General features: G+C 41.8%; 1 protein-coding gene across 2 annotated transcripts in view; it reads right to left on the reverse strand.

Annotated features, from left to right (window-relative positions):
- DNAJC3 (DnaJ heat shock protein family (Hsp40) member C3) overlaps positions 1-22,081 on the reverse strand; it is a 63,206-nt gene that overhangs the window by 40,181 nt on the left and 944 nt on the right. For both annotated transcript variants that reach the window (XM_006074282.4, XM_025262670.3), the window contains exon 2: positions 1,341-1,451. In XM_006074282.4, coding sequence (XP_006074344.1) covers positions 1,341-1,451 — 111 coding nt within the window. The remainder of the gene's footprint in view (positions 1-1,340; positions 1,452-22,081) is intronic.

A 22,081-nucleotide genomic window follows, 5' to 3' on the forward strand; every position in this document is an offset into this window, starting at 1 on the left:
CACTAACTCTGTTTTTAGAAACGTCTTAACTTTCAAAGACACAGTATTTCTATATTCCTTACACATGTGATTGTCCCATATTTTCAAAGAAATCTTTATACACAGTTCTCTCATCTAATCTTCACAGAATGCCCTTTTTTGAGTGGCAGGGTAAAAACTGCTGGGAACATGCAGGTCACTTCTTATTTAAGCCTACATTTTCTTACATAACTTGACCAATGTCACAGAATTATCAAGTGGCAAAGCTATGATTAAAATCTGGGTTTCCTATTATTCCAGAGAGTTAGTAACATCAGTAATAAAAATCTAAAAAGCATGAAGAAAAACATCACCAAGCCAAAACCTACTTTTTACTTATATAGTAAATTATAATAGAGTAATTCTTTTAGTGAGCAGAACTGTATCTGATTAAAAACGTTTCACTCCTTACTCTGCAGGTTGACTTGTCACTCTTAACCACCCCAAATAAAGGTGAGACTATATAAGTAAATTAAAAAGGAATGAAGAGTATCAATGTCAAAAAGCTTATATAGTGACTCATAAGAAAACCTTTAAGACCTCATTCACACCCTATTAACATTTATTCTGGTCATCTCATCTCTCATAGTCCTGTAAGATTAAACACTACAAAGACAGTTGATGCTACAGGCAGACACAAGCAAGCAATAAAAAGTAACAGATTTAGGGGCAGAGGGAGTCTAACCAACAATGAACAGGCAATGAAGTGCAGGATTCCCCCAAAGACCTCCAAGTAACTATTACATCATTGCTCTCAAATCATCAAGAAAATTAAACTGTATTCAGTGAAATCTATTTCAGAAGGCAGAAAAATATATACAGTACCTCCATACCTGCAGGTTCCACAACCACGGATATAAATATTTGGGAAAAAATTTTCTCAGAGCTATTCACAGAGCATCTGCATTATTATTTACATAGTATTTGTACTATATTATGTATTATAAGTAACGTAGGGATGATTTAAAGTATACAGGAGGATGTGTGTAGGTTACATCCAAATACTGCATTCCTTTTATATGAGGGACTTGAGTATCCACAGATCTTGACTTCCAAGGGGGTCCTGGAAGCAATCCCCTGAGGCTATCCAGGGATGACTATTGAGTCTCGATTACATTGAAAATGTTCTCATGTTAGACCCATATGTACTCAAGTGTTGTGTATTTACTTTACTAATCTATTTCACCCAGAATCCCGTAAACATTTTAAAATACTTTACTTAAACCATAAATACTATTTATTTTAAACGTAATCCCAAAAAAGCGCTACAAATCAGAATTCACTAAGACGGCCACTGCGTGTTTGGACGCCGAGACACAAACCTACTGCAGCGTGAAACTGAGACAACGCGTCCGCGAGCTGTCCGGCTGCGAGCAGCTTCTTGCCCAATTCCAGATGCTTCTCAACATCTGCATTTACTCCACATTCAGCACCTAAAGTCAAACAAAAAAATAACAAATTAACTTTCCATGAACCACAAGTGAACTCTCACCAATACAATGTTAAAAATATAGTTGTCTGCTTCAGTCATCTACTCAGATGAAAAAAGTCACAGAAGCTGAAAGTGAGCTAAAGAAAGCAACAATCAAGTACAGGGCTTCATTTTACAGTGTATAAGCCACCTGAAAATATATCCATATTAATAACCTCATCAGTCCAAAGAACATACCTACTCTACAAAATACAAGGAAAATTGGATAACACAGTAACTAGCAAAAATACTTAAACTTTCTTGGTCAACAACAACAAAATTAGAACTGCTTTGTTTAACTAGAATCTCACTTTAATGAATATTAGAATTCACAGATGTATAGAACAGTCTTTTGGACTCTGTGGGAGAGGGAGAGGGTGGGATGATTTGGGAGAATGGCACTGAAACATGTATAATATCATATATGAAACGAATGGCCAGTCCAGGCTCAATGCATGATACTGGATGCTTGGTGGTGCGATGGGATGACCCAGAGGGATGGTACAGGGAGGGAGGAGGCAGGGGGGTTCAGGATGGGGAACACGTGTACACCTGTGGTGGATTCATGTTGATGTATGGCAAAACCAATACAATATTGTAAAGTAATTAACCTCCAATTAAAATAAATAAATTTATATAAAAAAAATAAAAAATAAAACAAACAAAAAAATAGAATTCACTATAATAATCAAGCGGAGAAGGCACTGGCACCCCACTCCAGTACTCTTGCCTGGAAAATCCCATGGATGGAGGAGCCTGGTGGGCTGCAGTCCATGGGGTCGCTAAGAGTCGGGCACAACTGAGTGACTTCACTTTCACTTTTCACTTTCATATATTGGAGAAGGAAATGGCAACCCATTCCAGTGTTCTTGCCTGGAGAATCCCAGGGACGGCGGAACCGGTGAGCTGCCGTCTATGAGGTCGCACAGAGTCGGACACGACTGAAGTGACTTAGCAGCAGCATAATAATCAAGAACTTATTGAGCAACTACAGGGCACCAGGCACTGTTCTATGTATTTGGGATAAGTGAGCGAAACAAACAAAAACCTCAGTCACTCGTGGCACCTGACATTACAGCAGCAGGAGTCAGACATAAGTAGGGCAGGTGAAAAGGAGAGCTGCCTGGGTGGGGGGTCAGGAGCAGTGGGGCTTTCAGTATTAAACAAGGTGGTCAAGGACTCACCATGCAGGTATCTAGGAAAAGACTTTGCCAAGAAGGACGACCACCTAGTGTGAAGGCCCTGGGGTCAGGCGCCTACCAGGTATGTTCCAGAAACAGCAGGGAGGTCTGGATGACCACCACAGAACCAACAAGGGAGATGACAAATAAGATGAGGTCAGAGTAGTAGAGGGGCCTGATTTCAGCTTTGGTTTCACTCTGAGCAAAATGCGGACCTAGTGAGGAGCTGGGAGTACAACAGCATCATCTGACCGACAGGCCAATAATCAACCGACGTGCCGCCTCTCAGGTCCACATCCATGCTCCAGTACGGACTGTAATAATGGACTGGGGTGGGTAAGCATTTTTCTTTACACTGGCACAATGCTGGGCTTTGACAGTAAAGGGCGCTGAAGGGGCACTGCGGGAAGCTCCCCTCCTGGTTCCTTTCTTCTGGCCCCTGCCGCGGCGTGTGCAGGGGGGCCCACCTCCAGAGGGGCCCTGTCCTAGCCACGCATCCAGGGGCCAGTCCCTCGGCCACCTGGAGCCTCGGTCACACACCACCTCTCACAAGGACACCACACACCTGAGAAGGTGGCTTCTTGCTTCCCCAGCTGCTGTGGACCAGCTCTAGCCCCGGCAACTCAGCAAACTTTTCTATCAACAAATGGACTGCAACTGCACTGTCTCCCATGAGGTGTGAACCCCAGCCTTGGGGAGGGGACCCCCTCCAGGCTGGCCCTTCCCTGGGGGACCGCCTCTCGGTCCTGGACTATCTATCCCACAGAGTTCCTTTGACACCATTCCAGTCACCCTCCTATCGTAACAGTTCTTTACATTAAACTTCCTCTTTTAAAATAACCATGAGGTTTCTGTCTCCTGAAAAGAACCAGACTTTCATACACAATTGGTATTGGGAGTGATTCCAAGACACAGAGCCACAAAAATGGGATTTAAGGAATGGTTTGGTCATGCCCTTGAGCTTGAGCACTGTTGCTGAATTCTGTGTCAATGAGAAATGAGTTAGTAATTTATAGCAGGTATAGAATCAATTAATGAAGATATCATTTGCTGTTGACATGCCGCAAACTGAGACACACGGCTGGGAAACCCAAGTGGCTGCTGCACTTGACCATAATGGCAGTAATGATGAGAATAAGGACTGTGGGATGGACTCCTCGGAGCACACTGGAGTGCCTAAAGAGGGAAGAAAAGCTCAGGGCTAACTCCTAGCTGAGAGATTCCATGGTAGCCCCTAAAACAAACTCTTAATGTTTTGTAGCCATAGCGATGATTTAGCTGGAAATTAAACACAAAATTTAATTTTTAGGATCGCTGAATTAAAACAAGAGTTGAATTCAGAGCCTCTCCAAGTCTCTCCTAAGGTATTTAGAACATATTAGTAAAGAATGGGACCTTCAAACTTAAAATGGAGACATCTGGTTGTAACCTATATGAAACGGACCAATTTAACCTCCCAGACCTTCTGAGCCTGCCTTACCCACAGAAGCAGCTTGCCTTCCATCGTCAGTGGCACCTCGGCTTCAATTGCTTAAAATTCCAAGGAAAACCACTCAGAGCAGAAGCCATGAAAGGCGATGCTCACTCAGACATGGCTAACCACTCCAGATGTCACCAGGCACATATATTACTGTGACCTATAGAAAACAATTTACTACTCAATGCTCTGTCGTTACCTAAATGGGAAGGGAATCTAAAAAAGATGGGATATATGTGTAACTGATTCACTCTGAGGTAGAGCAGAAACTAACAACATTGTAAAGCAATGATAGTCCAATAAAAACTCAAAGCAAAAAGTTTATACACCAAAAGAACTGCAAGACTTTACTGATAAACTAGCAGAAACCGATGGAACATGCGTGGGAATGGATTCTAAAGGTTTTAGATCAAGAAGAGTAGAATATAATACTGTATCTGGTCTCATTAACTGATGTGTGCCCACCTTCTAGAATAGAGGTCAGCAAACTGCTTTTGTAAATAAAATTCTACTGGAACACAGTCATGCCCCTTCACTGTACCTGGCTTAATGCTGCTTTCAGGGTATAATGCAAAGTTGAGTAGTTTTGACAAAAACCACAGCCCACCAAACTTAAAGAGAACTATAATATATTGAGAAAAATCTTCTGTCAAAATTACCTTAAATTTTTCTCAGTACTTACAGTTAAAAGTCTCAGTTACATGGAAAATCCTTATATTGGGTAATATGCATTGAACATTATGTATTTATTAATCTATTTCACCCAGAATTGGTCAATATTTTAAAATATTTTATTTAAATAGCAAATAATATTTATTTTAAATGTTATCCCCAAAAGGGATTATAGAATTAGAATTCACTAGAATGGCTGCTGAGTGTTTTGGTTCCAAGATACAAACCTCCAGCAGCGTGAAGCTGAGATAAAGCGGCAGCAAGCTACCCAGCTGCAGGGAGTTTCTGATCAAGGAGAAGCGGGCTCTGCTGCTATGGTGGCAAAGAGGGGTATGCCTGGACCCTAGGGGACTCTCTGGGGCCTTAGTCCTTCCATGCCCAACACTAAAGATTAATTTTAAACTACAGCAACCAAAAAACAGAGCAATTGAGCACTCAGACCCTTTAGAAATGAGGGTCTCGGTTACACCATCTGGTGAAGAAGCCAGAGGAGCTGAGGTTCCAGCAGAAGGCACGAGAAGTATGGGACAGGAAGTTAACAAAGGATGCCATATATATCAACTATGACCTCATGACTAATTACAGACTCAAGATGCAGCGGCTTGGCACATGTTCTCTTTGCTTGTTTATACACATCTGTTTATTTGTATCGGAAAAGGCAATGGCAACCCACTCCAGTACTCTCGCCTGGAAAATCCCATGGACGGAGGAGCCTGGTAGGCTGCAGTCCATGGGGTCACTAAGAGTTGGGCACGACTGAGTGACTTTCCTTTCACTTTCATGCATTGGAGAAGGAAATGGCAACCCACTCCAGTGTTCTTGCCTGGAGAATCCCAGGGACAGAGGAACCTAGTGGACTGCCATCTATGGGGTCGCACCGAGTCGGACATGACTGAAGTGACTTAGCAGCATCAGTTTATTTGTATATAAATAGTCAAGCCTCACAATTCAGATTGTGTCTCAGAATGGGCCCACTCACTAAAATTAATTTGTAACCCCCTAAAACTCATTTGTAATCTCCAAACTAATATTCAGGGCCCCTTAGCAGTCATTTGAGGACATGTGTATGTGCAGAACGGTAACAGACTGGGACACTGGAAGAGCGTGTTCCGAGCTGAAGTCAAACAAGGTGATTCTCCTTCTTCCTGTGTCAGCTCTCGTGTTATAAACAAGTGTCCTCTGTGGTTTTTACTTTCCTTCTTTTTCACTGATTTCACTGTTTAAAACTGGACCCCAAGCATAGTACTTCCTAATGTTCCTAAACACAAGAGACCATACTGGGCCTTTCAAAAAAATACATTTGGGGAATTCCTGGTGATCCAATGGTTAAGACTCTGAGCTTCCACTGTCAGGGATGTGGGTTCAATCCCTAGTAGGGGAAATAAGATCCTGCAAGCTACATGGTACAAGCAAAACACTTTCAAGAAAAGAAAACATGTTTGTCAGATAAGCTTCACTCAGAAATGAATGATAACGCTGCTGGCCATGAATTCAATGTTAGTCAATTATATTAAACAAAATATTTTTAAACAGAAAGTCACACAAAACAAGGTTACATTTTGATCTGTTGACAAACATGTAGTGACCTGAGGCCTTGCAGGATCCTAAGCCCGAATTTTCTCCCACGTGCAGTGGTTTAATATTTGCTAATTCAACGTTCATAATGACATATGGAGTATAACTACCATGAATAAAGAGAATCGACTGTACTAACCATATTTTCTCCAGTTTCCATTTTTATTTACAAGCTGTTGAAATTAACTTTACAATTTAGTTTTTATATAACTAAGTACCGAACAGGACAGTGGTAATTAATACAGTCAGTAATGAACCCAGTGACTGTTGAAAACATCTTAACCAGGATATAGGCGAGCGTTTCTTCATTTGCAAGAAGACCTGCACCTTGTTAGGTAGAATATAGGCTCTTTTTGTTGTTCTAAAGTTTAAATGCGTGTAGACGGTGCATATGGAAACTAAAGGCCACAGCATTTCTCTTTCACAATGAACGTGATGTTGAGCTTTTCAGTGTGCTAAGGAGACACTGCAGGGAAAACAATCTGAACAGCCATCACTCGAGAGGGTGGGAGACAGGACTGGGAAGGAGCAGCAGAAATGTCTCTGGGGTGCTGAGAGTGCTCCAACCCTGATGGAGGCGAGGGCTGCACAAGCACGTGCAGTTATCAAAACCCAGCAAGTATATACTTTAAAATGGACATTTTATTGTATACAAATTTTACCCCTGCAAAAAACAAATGCTAATGACATACACGTTAAAGTACTTAGGGGCATGTGCACTGATATTATTTTGAAAATTATTTTTTCAAAAGGACTAATGGATAGAAAAATGCCCAGATAGATATGTATTAAAAACATGTGTAGTAATTACATTAATAGTAGAATTTAGGTGATAGGTACAGGACTGTACACAATAAAATTGTTTCAACTTTACAACATGTTTAACAATAAAATGTTGGAAAAGCATACAATACAGTAAGTGTTGGGATGGAAGGAACACACAAAGGGCTCTGAGAGGGCACAAGTAGACGCACCTAATGCCTACAGTTAAAACTGAATAAAATTTAACATTCAATTTGTCAGCCTCACTACTCACAGCATAAATGCCGCTTAGCTAATGGCGAGTGTGTGGGACAGTAAGGGTAATAGAGAACATTTCTCAGCATCACAGAAAGTTCTCCTGGACAGTGCTGGGTTGGGGGGACACGGTGTTCCCTGAGGTCTCCCCTGAAGGACAAGTGAGAAGGATGGACCTATGTGCCAAGCCTGAAGAGGGAATCCAGCATTCCAAACACAAAGAACATCGTATCTTTATAAAAGCCAAGAACTCAAGATTAATGAGGCTTTCCGAGAACTCAAAGTCCAGTACCGCAGCCAGCTCTCCTCTCCACCATGCCTTCGTTACTGAGTGGGTCTTTCTCACTACTTTCTCTTACTTTCTCTGCTAGAAGATGCCAGTAAACAGCCAGAAGGAAAGAGGGAAATCAATAAAGTCCCAGTGACAGTAACTCAGGTAACATGATGCTGACTAGACCATGTAGTAGCAGCAGTGGAAACAGAGAAAACAGACTGCGGAGAAAAATTACCAGAGAGGAAAAGGCTACACGCGACTTACGTCAACTGTCTGAACGGGGGTCAAGTGAAGAAAGAGATGGAGCCCAGGGAGACAGCCAGAGCAAACTATATGAACAACTGCCTGCCATTTCAATCACCAAAAGCTAGTGAATTTCTGATTTCATCTAATACAGCAAAAAGCCAAATGAAATACACTTTACCTTACTCTTCGCCCTACTAAACAAAGTAGCTTTTCATATGCCCAGTCTGCATTTTCTGGGTTTCTGTGTAGTGTTTTATTACACTGGTTGCCTGCTGGAGCCCTCTAAATAAGGAAGGAAAGAAGAAGGGAAAAAAAAAGAATGAAGGAGGAAACCTTAAATTGGTGGTCTCAAAAACTCAGGGTCCTAAAGCTATAATTCAAAGAGATAAAATGCACCCCTATGTTTATAGCAGCACTATTCACAATAACCAAGACATGGAAACAATCTAAAAATCTCCATCGACAGATGAACGGATAAAGAAGATGTGGTACATATACACAATGGAATACTACTCAGCCATTAAAAAGAATGAAATAATGCCATTTGCAGCAACATGCATGGACCTAGAGATTATCAAACTAAGTGCAGTCAGTCAGAAAGACAAATACCATACACTTAAATGTGGAATCTAAAATATGACACAAATGAACTTATCTACTTCTACAGAAACAGACTCACAGGGAGAGAGAACAGACTTGTAGTTGCCAAGGGGGACAGATGGACTGGAACGTTGGGATTACCATTTTATATATAAAATGGATAAACAAAAAGGCCCACTGTGTAGCACAGAGGACTATATTCAATATCTTGTGATAAACCATAAAAGAATATGAAAAAGAATGTGTATTTATACATATATATGTATGTATAACTGGATCGCTGGGCTGTAGAGCAGAAACTAATACATTATTGTAAATCAAGTATACTTCAATACAATAAATTAAAAGAAAAAACAAAACTCAGGATCCTACAAAGTCCTATTTGTTGGGGGCAATAATGTGAAAACGCCTAACCTATTTAAGAGTATGTGGATATAATCTGGAGAAATTAGTTGGGGGTTTCCAGTGAACTAGGAAAGCACTGTTATTTTTCCCATTTAAAATGAAGACACAGGCTCCTAACCTGTATCTTCAGAGAAAGTCAGTATGCTATATAGATTTAGAAACTGATTATATTCAGAATGTGAGAGTCAACTGTAGTTTCACCTAATTCCATATCATATCCTAAAATACAACCTGCTTTTCATAATGAAGATTATGGAAATTAACGTTTTACTTAACAGACGTTACTGAACACTGTATAAAATCGCGGCCTTAACAGAAATGAATAAGAAAGCATCGAGGAGAATCCTACAGGCTTTAGCTTTATGAGAACTCCCCAGCCTACAGGGCAATCACTGACTCTGGAGAGAGGCTATTTTCCAGCATCATGTTGGAGTTTCCACCACATAATGAAGTATTTACAGAATATATCATGTGCAGGGACTGCCTCCAAACTAATCTTGGGGAGGAGGATGAAAGTGCAGACAAAATGCATCCACCAGGTGCTGGTAATTTTTGAAGTGGGGTGACAAGGTCACAGCCATGAAACGAAGAGACGCTTGCTCCGTGGAAGAAAAGCTATGACCAACCTAGACAGCACATTAAAAAGCAGAGACATACTTTGCCAACAAAGGTCAGTCTAGTCAAAGTTATGGTTTTTCCAGTAGTCACGTATGGATGTGAGAGTTGGACTATAAAGAAAGCTGAGTGCCGAAGAATTGATGCTTTTGAACTGTGGTGTTGGAGAAGACTCTTGAGAGTCCCTTGGACTGCAAGGAGACCCAACCAGTCAATCCTAGAGGAAATCACTCCTGAATATTCATTGGAAGGATGGATGCTCAAGCTAAAACTCCACTACTTTGGCCACCTGATGCGAAGAACTGACTCACTGGAAAAGACCCTGATGCTGGGAAAGATTGAAGGCAGGAGGAGAAGGGGACAACAGAGGATGAGATGGTTGGATGGCATCACTGACTCGATGGGTGTGAGTTTGAGTAAGCTCCGGGAGCTGGTGATGGACAGGGAGGCCTGGCATGCTGCAGTCCATGGGGTCACAGAGTCAGACACGACTGAGCGACCGAACTGAACAGACAGGACACAGTGGTACACGATACTATTTTCTATAATTTGGTGTATTTTTAAGATTTTCCAAGAACAAAATTTAACTTAAATCCTTTCAATGAAGAAATGACTCCCTGATAGAAATTACCTCTTATCTTTAAAAAAAAAAATTTTTTTTAAGAAAGTAGTCCATAGGAAATAGAAAAAAACAGTCACCTAACTAAGCACATGAGCCTACCTCCCAATAGGCTCAAATTCTAGAAATGACAAGATTTATTTAAGGAGATACATCCATAACCTCACTGAAAAACAAAATTCTTTTCTAAGAAGAAGAGGACCATCTAAAAAACAGAAATTTTGGAAAAATTCTCAAAACATAAAACGGACAGGATAAGACTGGTGGGCAAAATCATATCCAAACACCTTCTCAGGAGAGGTATGCCGTGAGGTGGCTGCAGCTCTCTGGGGGACCCAGAGACCTGAAACCAGGGAAAGGAAGGAAGAGGTCCTGAAGACGTCTTAGCCTCCAGACAGGCAGTCAGCCTTCTCTCACAATCAGAATTCAAAGACAGGCAACAAGCAATTCTGAAAAACAAAAATGAGTGTTAAAACCTATCCTTATGAAACCAATACCAAACAAGAGAATTAAGGAACCAAAATTGGTGGAGCAAATAGGCAAAAAATTCTAAAAATGAAGATAACTGACATCCTTACAGATCCACAGGATGCAACACACATTAAAAAACAGACCAGTGTCCATGCAGACTGCTCTAGCAGTGGGGATGCAGTGTAATAAAGACAGACAAGCAAATCACCTGCCAGAGGAAAGGAAGCGGTGCTTAATATAGTGCTTAGGAGTCAAATAACTTCTCCCTGAGTTAAAACATAAAAGGCAGGAGAGCAGTCCTAAATGACAAAAAGCCACCAGCATGCCAAAATATGATCGGGCAAGTAGTACAAAACAAGTGCAGAGGGCTTGGGTAGAACCAAGCTCAACATTCAGGCATCAAGAAGAGGCTCCCGGCCGGCAGGATGGGTCACACTTAGCCTTGCAGGCTATGGTAAGAAATCTGGGTTTCACTCCAAGAGCAGAGGGACGTCACTGGATGGGTTTTCAGCAAGGAACTGACGATCTGATTTACATTCTAAAAAGATCACTTTGGCTGGCCTTGTGGAAAACAGCTTAGTGGCGGGCAGGAATGGAAAGAACAGCAGTGGTGTGAACCACGGACAGCAAGCTGCGTTAGAGTAAACGTGTTCAGATTTCACTGATGCTTTAAAACAAGGACACAGTATGTACTTCTGTGCGGTTTAGTTTTTTCCTCTGGTAAGAATGTATCCCTGTGCTTATACAATAAAAAGAAAACAAACTGAGCAATGTGTTTTGTTAAAGATGTACTGATTATCACTTGAAACTGAAAACTTTTAGAGAATATTTGTTAACACTAAAGACATATTTTATAACTAAGCAGCCAGTTAAGTCAAGAAAGAACAGCAAAATAACCCTGTCTCAAACATTTCTGTTAGACTGTAGTTCAAAGGTATAGCATTGTAATCAAATACTGCAGGGAATATTTTTAGATGATATAGATTCTAAAATTCAAAGCAGTCCTTATCTTTCATAAACACTAAAATATTTATAAACGAAATGATGTCATGTAAAATGTTCCGAAATAATCCACAGGTACAGATGGAATAAGATTGGTCAGGGGCTGTTAATTGTTAACATGGAAGATGAGTACAGGGAGGTTCATAATATCATTCCCCACCTTGGTAAATGCAGAAAATTTCACACAGTAAGGTTTTACTTTAAATCTTTTTGGGCTTCCCTGATAGCTCAGCTGGTAGAGAATCGCCTGCAATGCAGGAGACCCCGGTTTTCGATTCCTGGGTGGGGAAGATCCCCTGGAGACAGGATAGGCTACCCACTCCAGCATTCTTGGGCTTCCCTTGTGGATCAGCTGGTAAAGCATCTGCCTGCAATGCAGGGTACCTGGGTTCAATCCCTGGGTTGAGAAGATCCCCTGCAGAAGGGAAAGGCTAGCCACTCCAGTATTCTGGCCTGGAGAATTCTATTGACTACAGTCCATGGGGTCGCAAAGAGTCGGACACAACTGAGCAACTTTCACTTACTTAAATCTTTTTAAGGGATAGGGGTAGGGAAGTTAAAACAATTAAAGGCAGTTCATTTCGATTTTTTAAAGATAAATTCTAATATAAACTCTACCTCCACATAAATATTTACAGTTGCTAGTATAAAGTTTAAAAGACTGTGTGCATCACATGTACAAATGTGTGTACAGAAAACATGTTAAAATGACACTAAAAAGAGACTGAACTAGGGATCGAGTAAGAACAGTGAAAATGCTGTGGCTAAACTCTCTAACCATCCAGTCTATTACAGTTGGTTAAATTAATTTCAAAGGCAAGCTGCTGGATTTATCTATGTGCTCACAACACGTAAAGGAAGTAGTCTTCCAATTATCAAGAAGATTTCAAACATCTCCCATTTAATTTTCTCAAAGGGACAATCAGATCAATGTACTCAGTAGAGGATTTCAGATTGCTGGAGGAAGAAATCTGGATAGGAGCTAAACCATTAGTCACAGCACCTTCCTTATCCAGTCATGAAAATGTCTAACAGGAAAGATGTAACACAGAAGGAAATTAAGAAATAAAAAAATAAAAACATGCTGAATATTTTCAGAATATCTATTTCACTTAATTTTCACAACAAACCTAGAAAGTAAACCTCTTTCATACTTTGATAACTGAGGAATCTAAGGCTCAGAGAAGTCACCCAAGCTACCTGAAGACTCATGGTAACTGTCAGAACATGACTCAATTTCAAAGCCTAGCTTTATTTGCAGCACAACTCAGAAACCTTTCCGCCACATAAACCAGGCTAAGCTCTCTCTCCACAGTTGCTCAGCCTTGCATGCTTCACTCACCCAACCCATCATTTAATGGAACATTTTAACCACAATCTGTTCCAATCTCACAGGTAGACCCTGAGGTTTAGTGGGAGCCAAGGGTACATTTGCAAAGTTCTTTCAACTATTTATTCCAGATGCCTCGGGCCACACATTCTACAGAGAGCCACTGCCGTCTCCTGCGTCAACAGTGCTTGCCAGAGGCTGGGCCGAACCCACACTGCCACACCTCCGCCCGGCACCCTGGAGGGTGCCTCGGCCACCTGCCCGACGACCGAGCCCCTCGCAGATGTGCCCAAGCGACCACCAGGACTCCGGGGCCGCCATCAACTGCCAGATCCAGCTGGCGCTCCTTTCCTCCTGCATCTCCCTGGCCATGTCTTGCTGCTTTGATCCTGACGGTGTGCCTGTGAGGGATATGCCAAATATCTTCTTCAGCAGTCTCATGAGGACAGAGAATATGCGGAGACACTGATGAAGCTACAAGCCAACAAGGCGGCTGAATCCCAAATTCTTCAGGGTATCAAGAAACTAAACCAGGAGGACTCGGAGAGCAAGCCAGTGGAACACAACAGAACACGTGTTACTCCTGAAAAGCGCCTAAGGGAACTACACAAGCTGGTTACTGACTAGACAATACCCACTTGGGCGACTTCCCCGAGACTCTTTACCTGAATGAGCAGATGAAATCCAAAGACCTGGATGACCACGACACCAGCGTGCACCAGATGGGGGCCCGCGAATCAGGCATGGCAGAGGATCTTTCTGACAAGCACACCCTGGGGGTCGGCAACACTGAGAGCTGAGCCCCAGGCTTGCTTCCCACAGCCACAGGGCCACTTTCTTGGTCACTGAGGCCGTGCATCCATGTTGGGTTTACCGTGACCTTTTCTATAAGTTGGACCAAAACATCCACCTAGGCTCTTTCATACTAGTCCTTCAAATAAAGCAACGAGGTGTCTCTCCAAAGAGTTTTGTATACTGTCACCCCAGAGGTCCAGTTCCTCTCCAAACTAAGCTTCTCTTGCCTTCTACGATTGAAAGCGGTATCCAGCATTTCTTGTGCCTTTTACCTAAAACTCAGATCCTTATCATGTTACTATCTTATCTAACATCACTTCCATCTAACAATGTGATAAGTTCCACTTCCTCTATACAAATTTCAGTTTTCCAGGGAGAATTAATTATTATTCCCCCGGTGCACCTCGGTCACTTTTCCGTAATAGAACCTGCCACAGTGTGTAAGTGGTGGCTGTGTAGCCCCTTTCCCCCCAAGAGAGAGGGCATGCCTCCTAACTGGGCTATTTCCCCACCTTCCTCCAAGGCCAGCCCCCTGCTACAGCCAGAGAAATCCTCCCAAAATGCATTCCTAATAACAATTCTGCAGTGTTTGCACAGCGCTGGAGAGATTCAGTCCAACTCCTTTCAGATCTAAAGGCAAACAGGATCCTGCATGATCAGGTCCCTCATCTGGGTCCAGCCTCCTCACCCCTCACTCTCAAACACTAAAGAATCTGCCTGCAATGTGGGAGACCTAGGTTCGATCCCTGGGTCGGGAAGATCCCCTGGAGTAAGGAATGGCAACCCACTCCAGTATTATTGCTTGGAGAATTCCATGGACAGAGGAGCCTGGTGGGCTACAGTCGATGGGGTCGCAAAGAGACAAACATGACTGAGTGACTGACACACACAGACAGCACAGGGAACGGGCGGAACCTCCCTGAACACACCAGTTCTCACGCTGCATCCCTTTCAACTTGCTGTTCCACAGAAACGCCTTCCCCACCTGCCCCCCTGGCAAAGTTCCCTCCTCCATCAGGATTCTGCCCTCACACGCAGTTCCCCTGTGAAACTTTCCCTCACTATTGGGTGAGAAGGCGGGGACAGCTCCTCCTACACTACTTCCCTGTGCATCCCTCCACTCACAGGCACAGGACTTCACTCTGCAATCCCCCAGCCTCAATAAGCTGGCCTGCACAGCTGGCCTGCCAAGTCCCAAACCTGACCAAAACAAGCCTGAGAGAATGAACTGCCTTTTCTTCTTTATATACCACCGAGTCCAGTACCTTGCACAAAGTGGTACTCAAAATTTATTGAATGCTGCTGCTGCTGCTAAGTCACTTCAGTCGTGTCCAACTCTGTGTGACCCCAGAGACAGGAGCCCACCAGGCTCCCCCAAGATCTGTCATATTTTTACAGAGCAAAAACTAAAACAATTTTAAAAAACAAAGTTGAGGGCTTAAAAAGTATGATGTGCTGAGAGTCACAACCAAGACTGGAACAACCAGACTGAAAAAGTCAAAAACAAAAGGTTAGAGATGCTAAGGCTCAAGCCAAGGCCAGGTGGCAGAAGGGAAGCTAGCCCGGGGGGCTGTTCAGGCTGGAGCACTTTTGAGTGTCAGGAAGAAAGAGAACTTTAAGATTATTCTAAAACCGAACATAGGCGGGGAAAAAGAACACAACGCAGGGGGGAAAAAAGTACTGTCTGTAAAAGGTCCTATCTAAATCCAAGATCAGAGCAAGACGGGTCAGAGAAAGAAGTCTCAAGACAGAAACACAGAACACAGTGGAATCTGGCTCTTCTCCAAAGAACAGGAAGTTCATTATCTTCACAATTCCACAGTTGAGTAAGGACCAATGACAAAACAGTTTTAATAAAAATACACTGAGCTGGAACCCCTAGACCTTGCAAGCATCTCTTTCCAATCACCCTAACCTAAAAACTGTTTTAGTATTCAAAGCCAAAAGTTTCCAGGTGGCACTAGTGGTAAAGAATCCACCTGCCAATACAGGAGACAGCAGAGACACGGGTTCGATCCCTGGGACAGGAAGATTCCCCGGAGGAGGGAAGATCCCCTGGAGGAGGAAATGACAACCTGCTCCAGGATTCTGCTACAGTCCACGTTGCTGCAAAGAGTCGGACACAACTGAGCACATGCGCACACACACAGCCAGACTTAAAACGGAGCACATGCGCGCACACACACATAGCCAGACTTAACAACTGAGCACGCGCACGCGCGCACACACACAGACTTAAAGGAAGACAAGGCTAAGTTATGTAGCAAGTACATACGAACTATGTCTGCACCAAAATCTTCCTGGGTAAACTAGGAAAATAAAATCTATTGTAACCACGTTTGCTCAATTCCAATGGACTTTAGTCTTCGCTTCAGTTAAATGTGAAAGCATAAATGTTGTGATGGGTTTCCTTTTTCAATGAATTTTAACTTGGAAAATCAGTTTAGAAGCGTTCATATTAAAAAAAAGTTAGAACAGTCAACCTCACTCATCCATTTTGAAAACATTTATTGTAAATCTACTTCATGTCAACATAGTTTAGGTATAGAGATTAAGAGCACTTTCCATAAAGCTTATATTCTAGAGAGGCAGACAGACAAGAACTACAAATCAAGTAATTGAGGACAACATTAAGTTTTATGAAGAAAACACAAAAAGGGAAAGGGAGATTATTAACTGACCTAGAGCATGCTTCTTAAACAGTATGTCAGGGCTGAAATATGAATGCTCATTTGGAAAGCTGTTCTCTGAAACCTTCAGAGTATAGGAACAATAAGAATAAAGACACCTACATCAGAAATGAGCTGGGCATGTGGAAGTCAAGTTAATGTGGCAGGAGTCCAGTGAAGGAGAAGATTAAGATGAGAAAAGACCTAAGTAAACAGGAGTCAGATACATAAGGCTTTGCAGGCTCTACTGTGTTGAGAAGAGAATAGAAGATGAGGATGTAGCAAGAGAGACTACCAAGGACTCTCTGAAGTTCCCCTCTCAAGAGAAACAATGATACTGTTCAGTAGCTACAGCAACACGTAACATCAAAGCCCAGTTTAAGACGGAAACACTATAGCATACTGGAGTGCTGAATCAATGCCCCAGTAGAGGAAGAAAGTGATGGTGCAGGAGAAAAACAGCAACTGTAGAAGCAGTAGTTCAGATGGTGACAGGAAACGGAATCCAGGCCATAAGGATAAAATTGGATTTGGCCAAGAGGAGGGATTTTTTTTTTTAATCATTAATGTTTTTAATCATTAAGTAGCAGAATGGGTACAGATGCAGGTAGGTAGGCTACTAAATTCAGAGGTACATAGAAGAAACTTCCCTGTGACGGCTTTCATTTTCTCAATAAAGACAAAGTCTAAAACAGCAGTCCCCAACCTTTTTAGCACCAGGGACAGGTTTCCTAGAAGACAATTTTTCCACGGGTAGGGTTGGGAGGGGAGACAGTTTCAGGATGATTCAAGCACACCACATTTATTGCGTGCTTTGTTTCTTTTATCATCACGTCAGCTTCACTTCAGATCAACAGGCATGAGATCTGGAGGTTGGGGACCCCTGGTCACAAAGAATGAGCAACAGGGACTTTCCTGGTGGTCCAGTGGCTAAGACTCTGAATTCCCAATGCAGGGGATCTGGGTTCCATCCCTGGTCAGGGAACTAGATCTAACATGCCACAACTAAGACCTTGTGCAGCCAAAAACAAAGAATGAGGAAGAAAAGAAAGGAGGATTTCAACTGGAGATTTAAGGAAAGAAGAAAAGGTCTGAGACACTAACTTTCAAGAACACTAGGGAACTGTAGGAATTGTAGGTAGGAATGTTAGCAGTACTGAGTATGCATTGGAAAGAGACTATATGCTTAAAATGAGACCTGTCAGCAAGGTTATCTTCATTTTTCTCCATCCATGATCAGCTCTGAGGTTCAACAAACCAGTTGGCCAGGTTGAATTTAAATCAGTTCAAATTTTGGCAAGTGAATAAAACCAAAGATTACATGGACAAGAAAATTAAAGGGTGCTTCCAATGGACTGACTACAAGATAGATCATGAAATCCACATTGAGCAAGTAGCAAGAGAACACAGATGCTTCACAAAACATGTGTTATATCCCCAAGTTGTCTATAAATGCAAAGACAAAAGCCAAGAGTTCTATACTGCATGTATCTCACCTATAAAGAGCACTACGGTGAAGCCTCTGCTAGCCGATTAAATGAGTCTTCGTATTCTAGATCTCCGAATAACACAAACTCATCAGATTTTTAAAACTTATCTTCAAAAATTTAAAAAGCAGTATGCCAAAGATCTTGAAAAATCAATTTATGGCTGACATGATGTTTTTGTTCTTAAGAGCAAGTGACTGCGTTCCCAAGATATTTCCATACAAAGAAACATTAATAACTGGACAATAATCAAAGGAACACTATAGCAAGAGAAATTAAACTTAACCACAATTCATTAACTTCAGATGGGAAAGTAAAGCCTATTGACTATTGGCCATTCCATTTCAGCACAACTCCCCCCATCCCACAGTAACTAAACTACTCCATTTCTGGGCACTTGCTCAGTAAGTACTAACTAGTCAAGTGAATTGGGACCTGGACACTACTGCTAAATAATTGCCTATATCATTAGATGAACTTAAAATAACTTTCTAGAAGCTCTCTGATAGTCTGCTACAATACTTAGTTTACAGGAGTTACCCCTTATTCTCAGAGCATACATTCCAAAATCCCCGTGGTTATCAAAACCACGGATAGTACTGAACCCTATATATACATTTAGGGCTTCCCTGATAGCTCAATTGGTAAAGAATCCGCCTGAAATGAAGGAGACCCCGGTTCAATTACTAAGTCAGGAAGAGCCACTGGAGTCGGGATAGGCTACCCACTCCGGTATTCTTCGGCTTCCCTTGTGGCTCAGCTGGTGAAGAATCTGCCCACAATGCAGGAGACTTGAGTTGGAGCCCTGGATTGGGAAGATCCCCTGGAGAAAAGAAAGGCTACCCACTCCAGTATTCTGGCCTAGAAAATTCCATGGACTGTATAATGTGGTTGCAACGAGTCGGACATGACTGAGCGACTTTCACACACACACTAAGTACATGTTATATTTTCCTATTCATACGCACTTATCATTATGATAAGGTTGATTTATAAATTAGACACAGAGATCAACAATAGTAAAAGAACAATTATCACAATATACTATAATAAAAGATGTGAATGTTGTGCCCTCTTCTCAAAATATCTTATTGTACAAATGGAATGCCTTTCCCATCTTACCTGAGCACTTATCACACAGACTGTGACCACAACTTCCATAGTCTGAGGTGCGACAGTTAAACTGGGCACAAATTACTTTTTCCTTTTTCACAATTTCACAGATAGGAGACTGATTCTTACCACAGATCTTAGCAACCAAGCATACAGTTTTGTTTTGTTTTGTTTTTTCTTTCCTTACTAAGACACAGACTTTTTTCACTTAAAGGCAGCAGTTTACAGCTTCTCTTGGCATATCCAAACTTCCGAATTGTCAGCCATCACCAGGCTTGCACTTTAGGGCCATTATTAAGTAAAAGAAGGGTTACCTGAACACAAGCCCTGCAACAGTGCTGATAATCCAGATGGCTACTAAGTGACAGGCTGGATACAGGGGACAAAGAGATGATTCATGGCCAGAGCAAGACCGAGTGAGATTTCATCATGCTATTCAGAAAGGTTTGCAATTTAAAACTTATGAATTGTTTATTTTGGGAATTTCCCATTTAATATTTCACACCACAGTTTACCACAAGTAACCGAAACCAAGAAAAGAGAAACCACAGGTAAGGGGTAGGGGGTATATAAATTACTGAAAGTCCTTTGCTTTTGCTATTTATTACCTTCATATTTAAATAATGTCAAGAAAATCCTAGCGAGCACAGTTCACATAAAAAGTATCACCATCTTTTGTAACTATTCTTTTCCCAGCGTCCAAAGTATATGGTTTTGTCAGGTCAGTTCAGTGAAATAAAGATAAACTGAGTTCAGAAAGAATGTTAAGGAAGAAAGAGATAAAAGAAGGTTTGGTTCCCAGGTTATGTTCCCACTTAAATCACCAAATAGAACACACCATTAGCGGAGAATTAAAATAGCCTCCTTATCTGTAACGTAAGAATACTAAAGTAGATAATACAAAAGTTTTTCTTCTGCTCCAAAAATTCTATTCCTAAACTAGTGCTTCAGATTTCCTTCTATTAAAGGCCTTTTTGAAAAGGGGTGCTAAAAGATTTAACCTTTCAATTCATGAGCCTATTAAATAGTTTATTTCTCTGAATTACAATTAACCGAAAAGCCTAGGGAAAAAATATAAGTATTTTTAAATCAGACAAAACTAGGGCCCCTAAGCTAATTACTGGGGACACTCTGCAATACAACTCTTTCATATTCACTCTTCTCACACCTGTTCTGTATCTTCCGTCTCCAAGCCTGGGCCCAATAGTGGAATCACGCAGTCCTAATGCCTCCAGAAAGACTTAGGTTAGAAAACTCAGACGCACAACTTACTTGGGAAAACTGGAGCTAACAGCTTGCTGTCAGAGGTTCTTGCCTATCTTTACATCTCCATCAAATAAAATAGATACCTGATTTACACAACAGATACCTAATTTAACTCCACTGCATAACTCATTATACCAGTGATTCCTTTTTAGATATGCAAAATTTCAGGTCCCACCTAGACTTACTGAATCAAGGACTTTGGGAGTGAGGCTCAGCACTTTGTTTAAAAAGGAATCCAGGTGACCACACACTCAAGCTTGAGAACCACTGTATTAAAGACGTCAGGAAAATTCTCTTCCTGTTCATTACGGCTGGTGGCAAATAAACAAATAGAAAGGCTGAATTTTCTCAGCTGCCAGTACTTACAAGTGCTTGGGCCCACAGGATACCCTCAGCCACTTAACTTCTGTCTCCAGTCCATAAGCAAGATGAACTTTAGAGTCAAATAATGTAAGTTCAACTTATGTCTCTTAGAGTTAACAGCTATGTGACCTTATCCAAGTTAAATTCTTAGAGCCTCAGTCTCCTCATCTGGAGAGTAGAAACAACATCTTGTACCTCCTTGAACAGGAGACAGCTTACAGAAAGGTGGCCAGGAGAGTGCCAGGCACCATCAGTAAGTTTAAGAACTTTTTCCTTTCTTCTCTACCACCTGGACCAAGTCCTGGCTACTTCACACAGACAATACCCTAAAGAAGACAGCACTTTGGCACCCCTCTGTGAAATGTCACCATGCGTCCCACATTAGGTGAATAGCTCTCGGGTGAGGTTTTCCTTCTGGAAAATACTACAAGATAGAAATGAAGTGTTAAAGTTCTACCGAATCATATACAGAACAGTGATTCTAAAAAGGCAGCCTATAAGCCAGTGGCAAAGGCAAACCTTACACAAGTGTATACCTGTGTAACTTAAAATAATAATTCACATTAAACAGAACATAGGCAACTTTCTCTTCAAAGTGAAGTATCAGTCCATCAATGGTGTCCAACTCTTTGCAACCCCATGGACTATAGCCCACCAGGCTTCTCTGTCCACGGAATTCTTCAGGCCAGGACACTGGAGTGGGTTGCCATTCCCTTCTCCAGGGGATCTTCCTGACCCAGGGATCAAACCCAGGTCTCCTGCACTACAGGCGGATTCTTTACCATCTGAGCCACCAAGGAAGCTCAGTTTTCTCTTAAGTGGCCAAAATTAATTAATGCTAACTGTACTACACTTCATAGGGTAGGAGATATTTAACATTAAAATATGTAAAAGAAGTGGAATACATGACCTATATTAAAGGTCATGGTCCAGGCATTGCAGTTCCAATTCCATGTATTTTTCTGGGGCAGCATCACTGTCAAATTCTTTTTCCCAGTGTTGCCATGCCACATATTCTGCTTTCTGATTAAAATATATATATATATGGTCCTCCGGAACACCACCCCCCCCCCAAAAAAAAAACCGCTGCTATGAATAAGACCTAAAAATTGGAGAGTATCACTCTTTTTCTAAGTTGAAAATCTGGAGGAGATTTTACCAGCAACAATTCCTGCCTTCAGCTCCTCACTCCCTCTAATACGAAATCCAATATTAATCTGTTTAATTTGACCTCCGTAACTACTAGCCTGTTCACGGGGCTGGAAAGTTGAGTGCACGATATAACTTCACTACACTCGAATATTCCGCAGGGTAACCATGCCTGGCGCATCAGATCAATGGGCACTCGCGGCTTTCATTCTTACTCCTGCCCGTTGACAACTAAGACGGGACAACCCTCAGTTTCCTGTTAAGAG

The sequence above is a fragment of the Bubalus bubalis genome, chromosome 13, assembly GCF_019923935.1.
Source record: "Bubalus bubalis isolate 160015118507 breed Murrah chromosome 13, NDDB_SH_1, whole genome shotgun sequence".
NCBI lineage: Eukaryota > Metazoa > Chordata > Mammalia > Artiodactyla > Bovidae > Bubalus > Bubalus bubalis.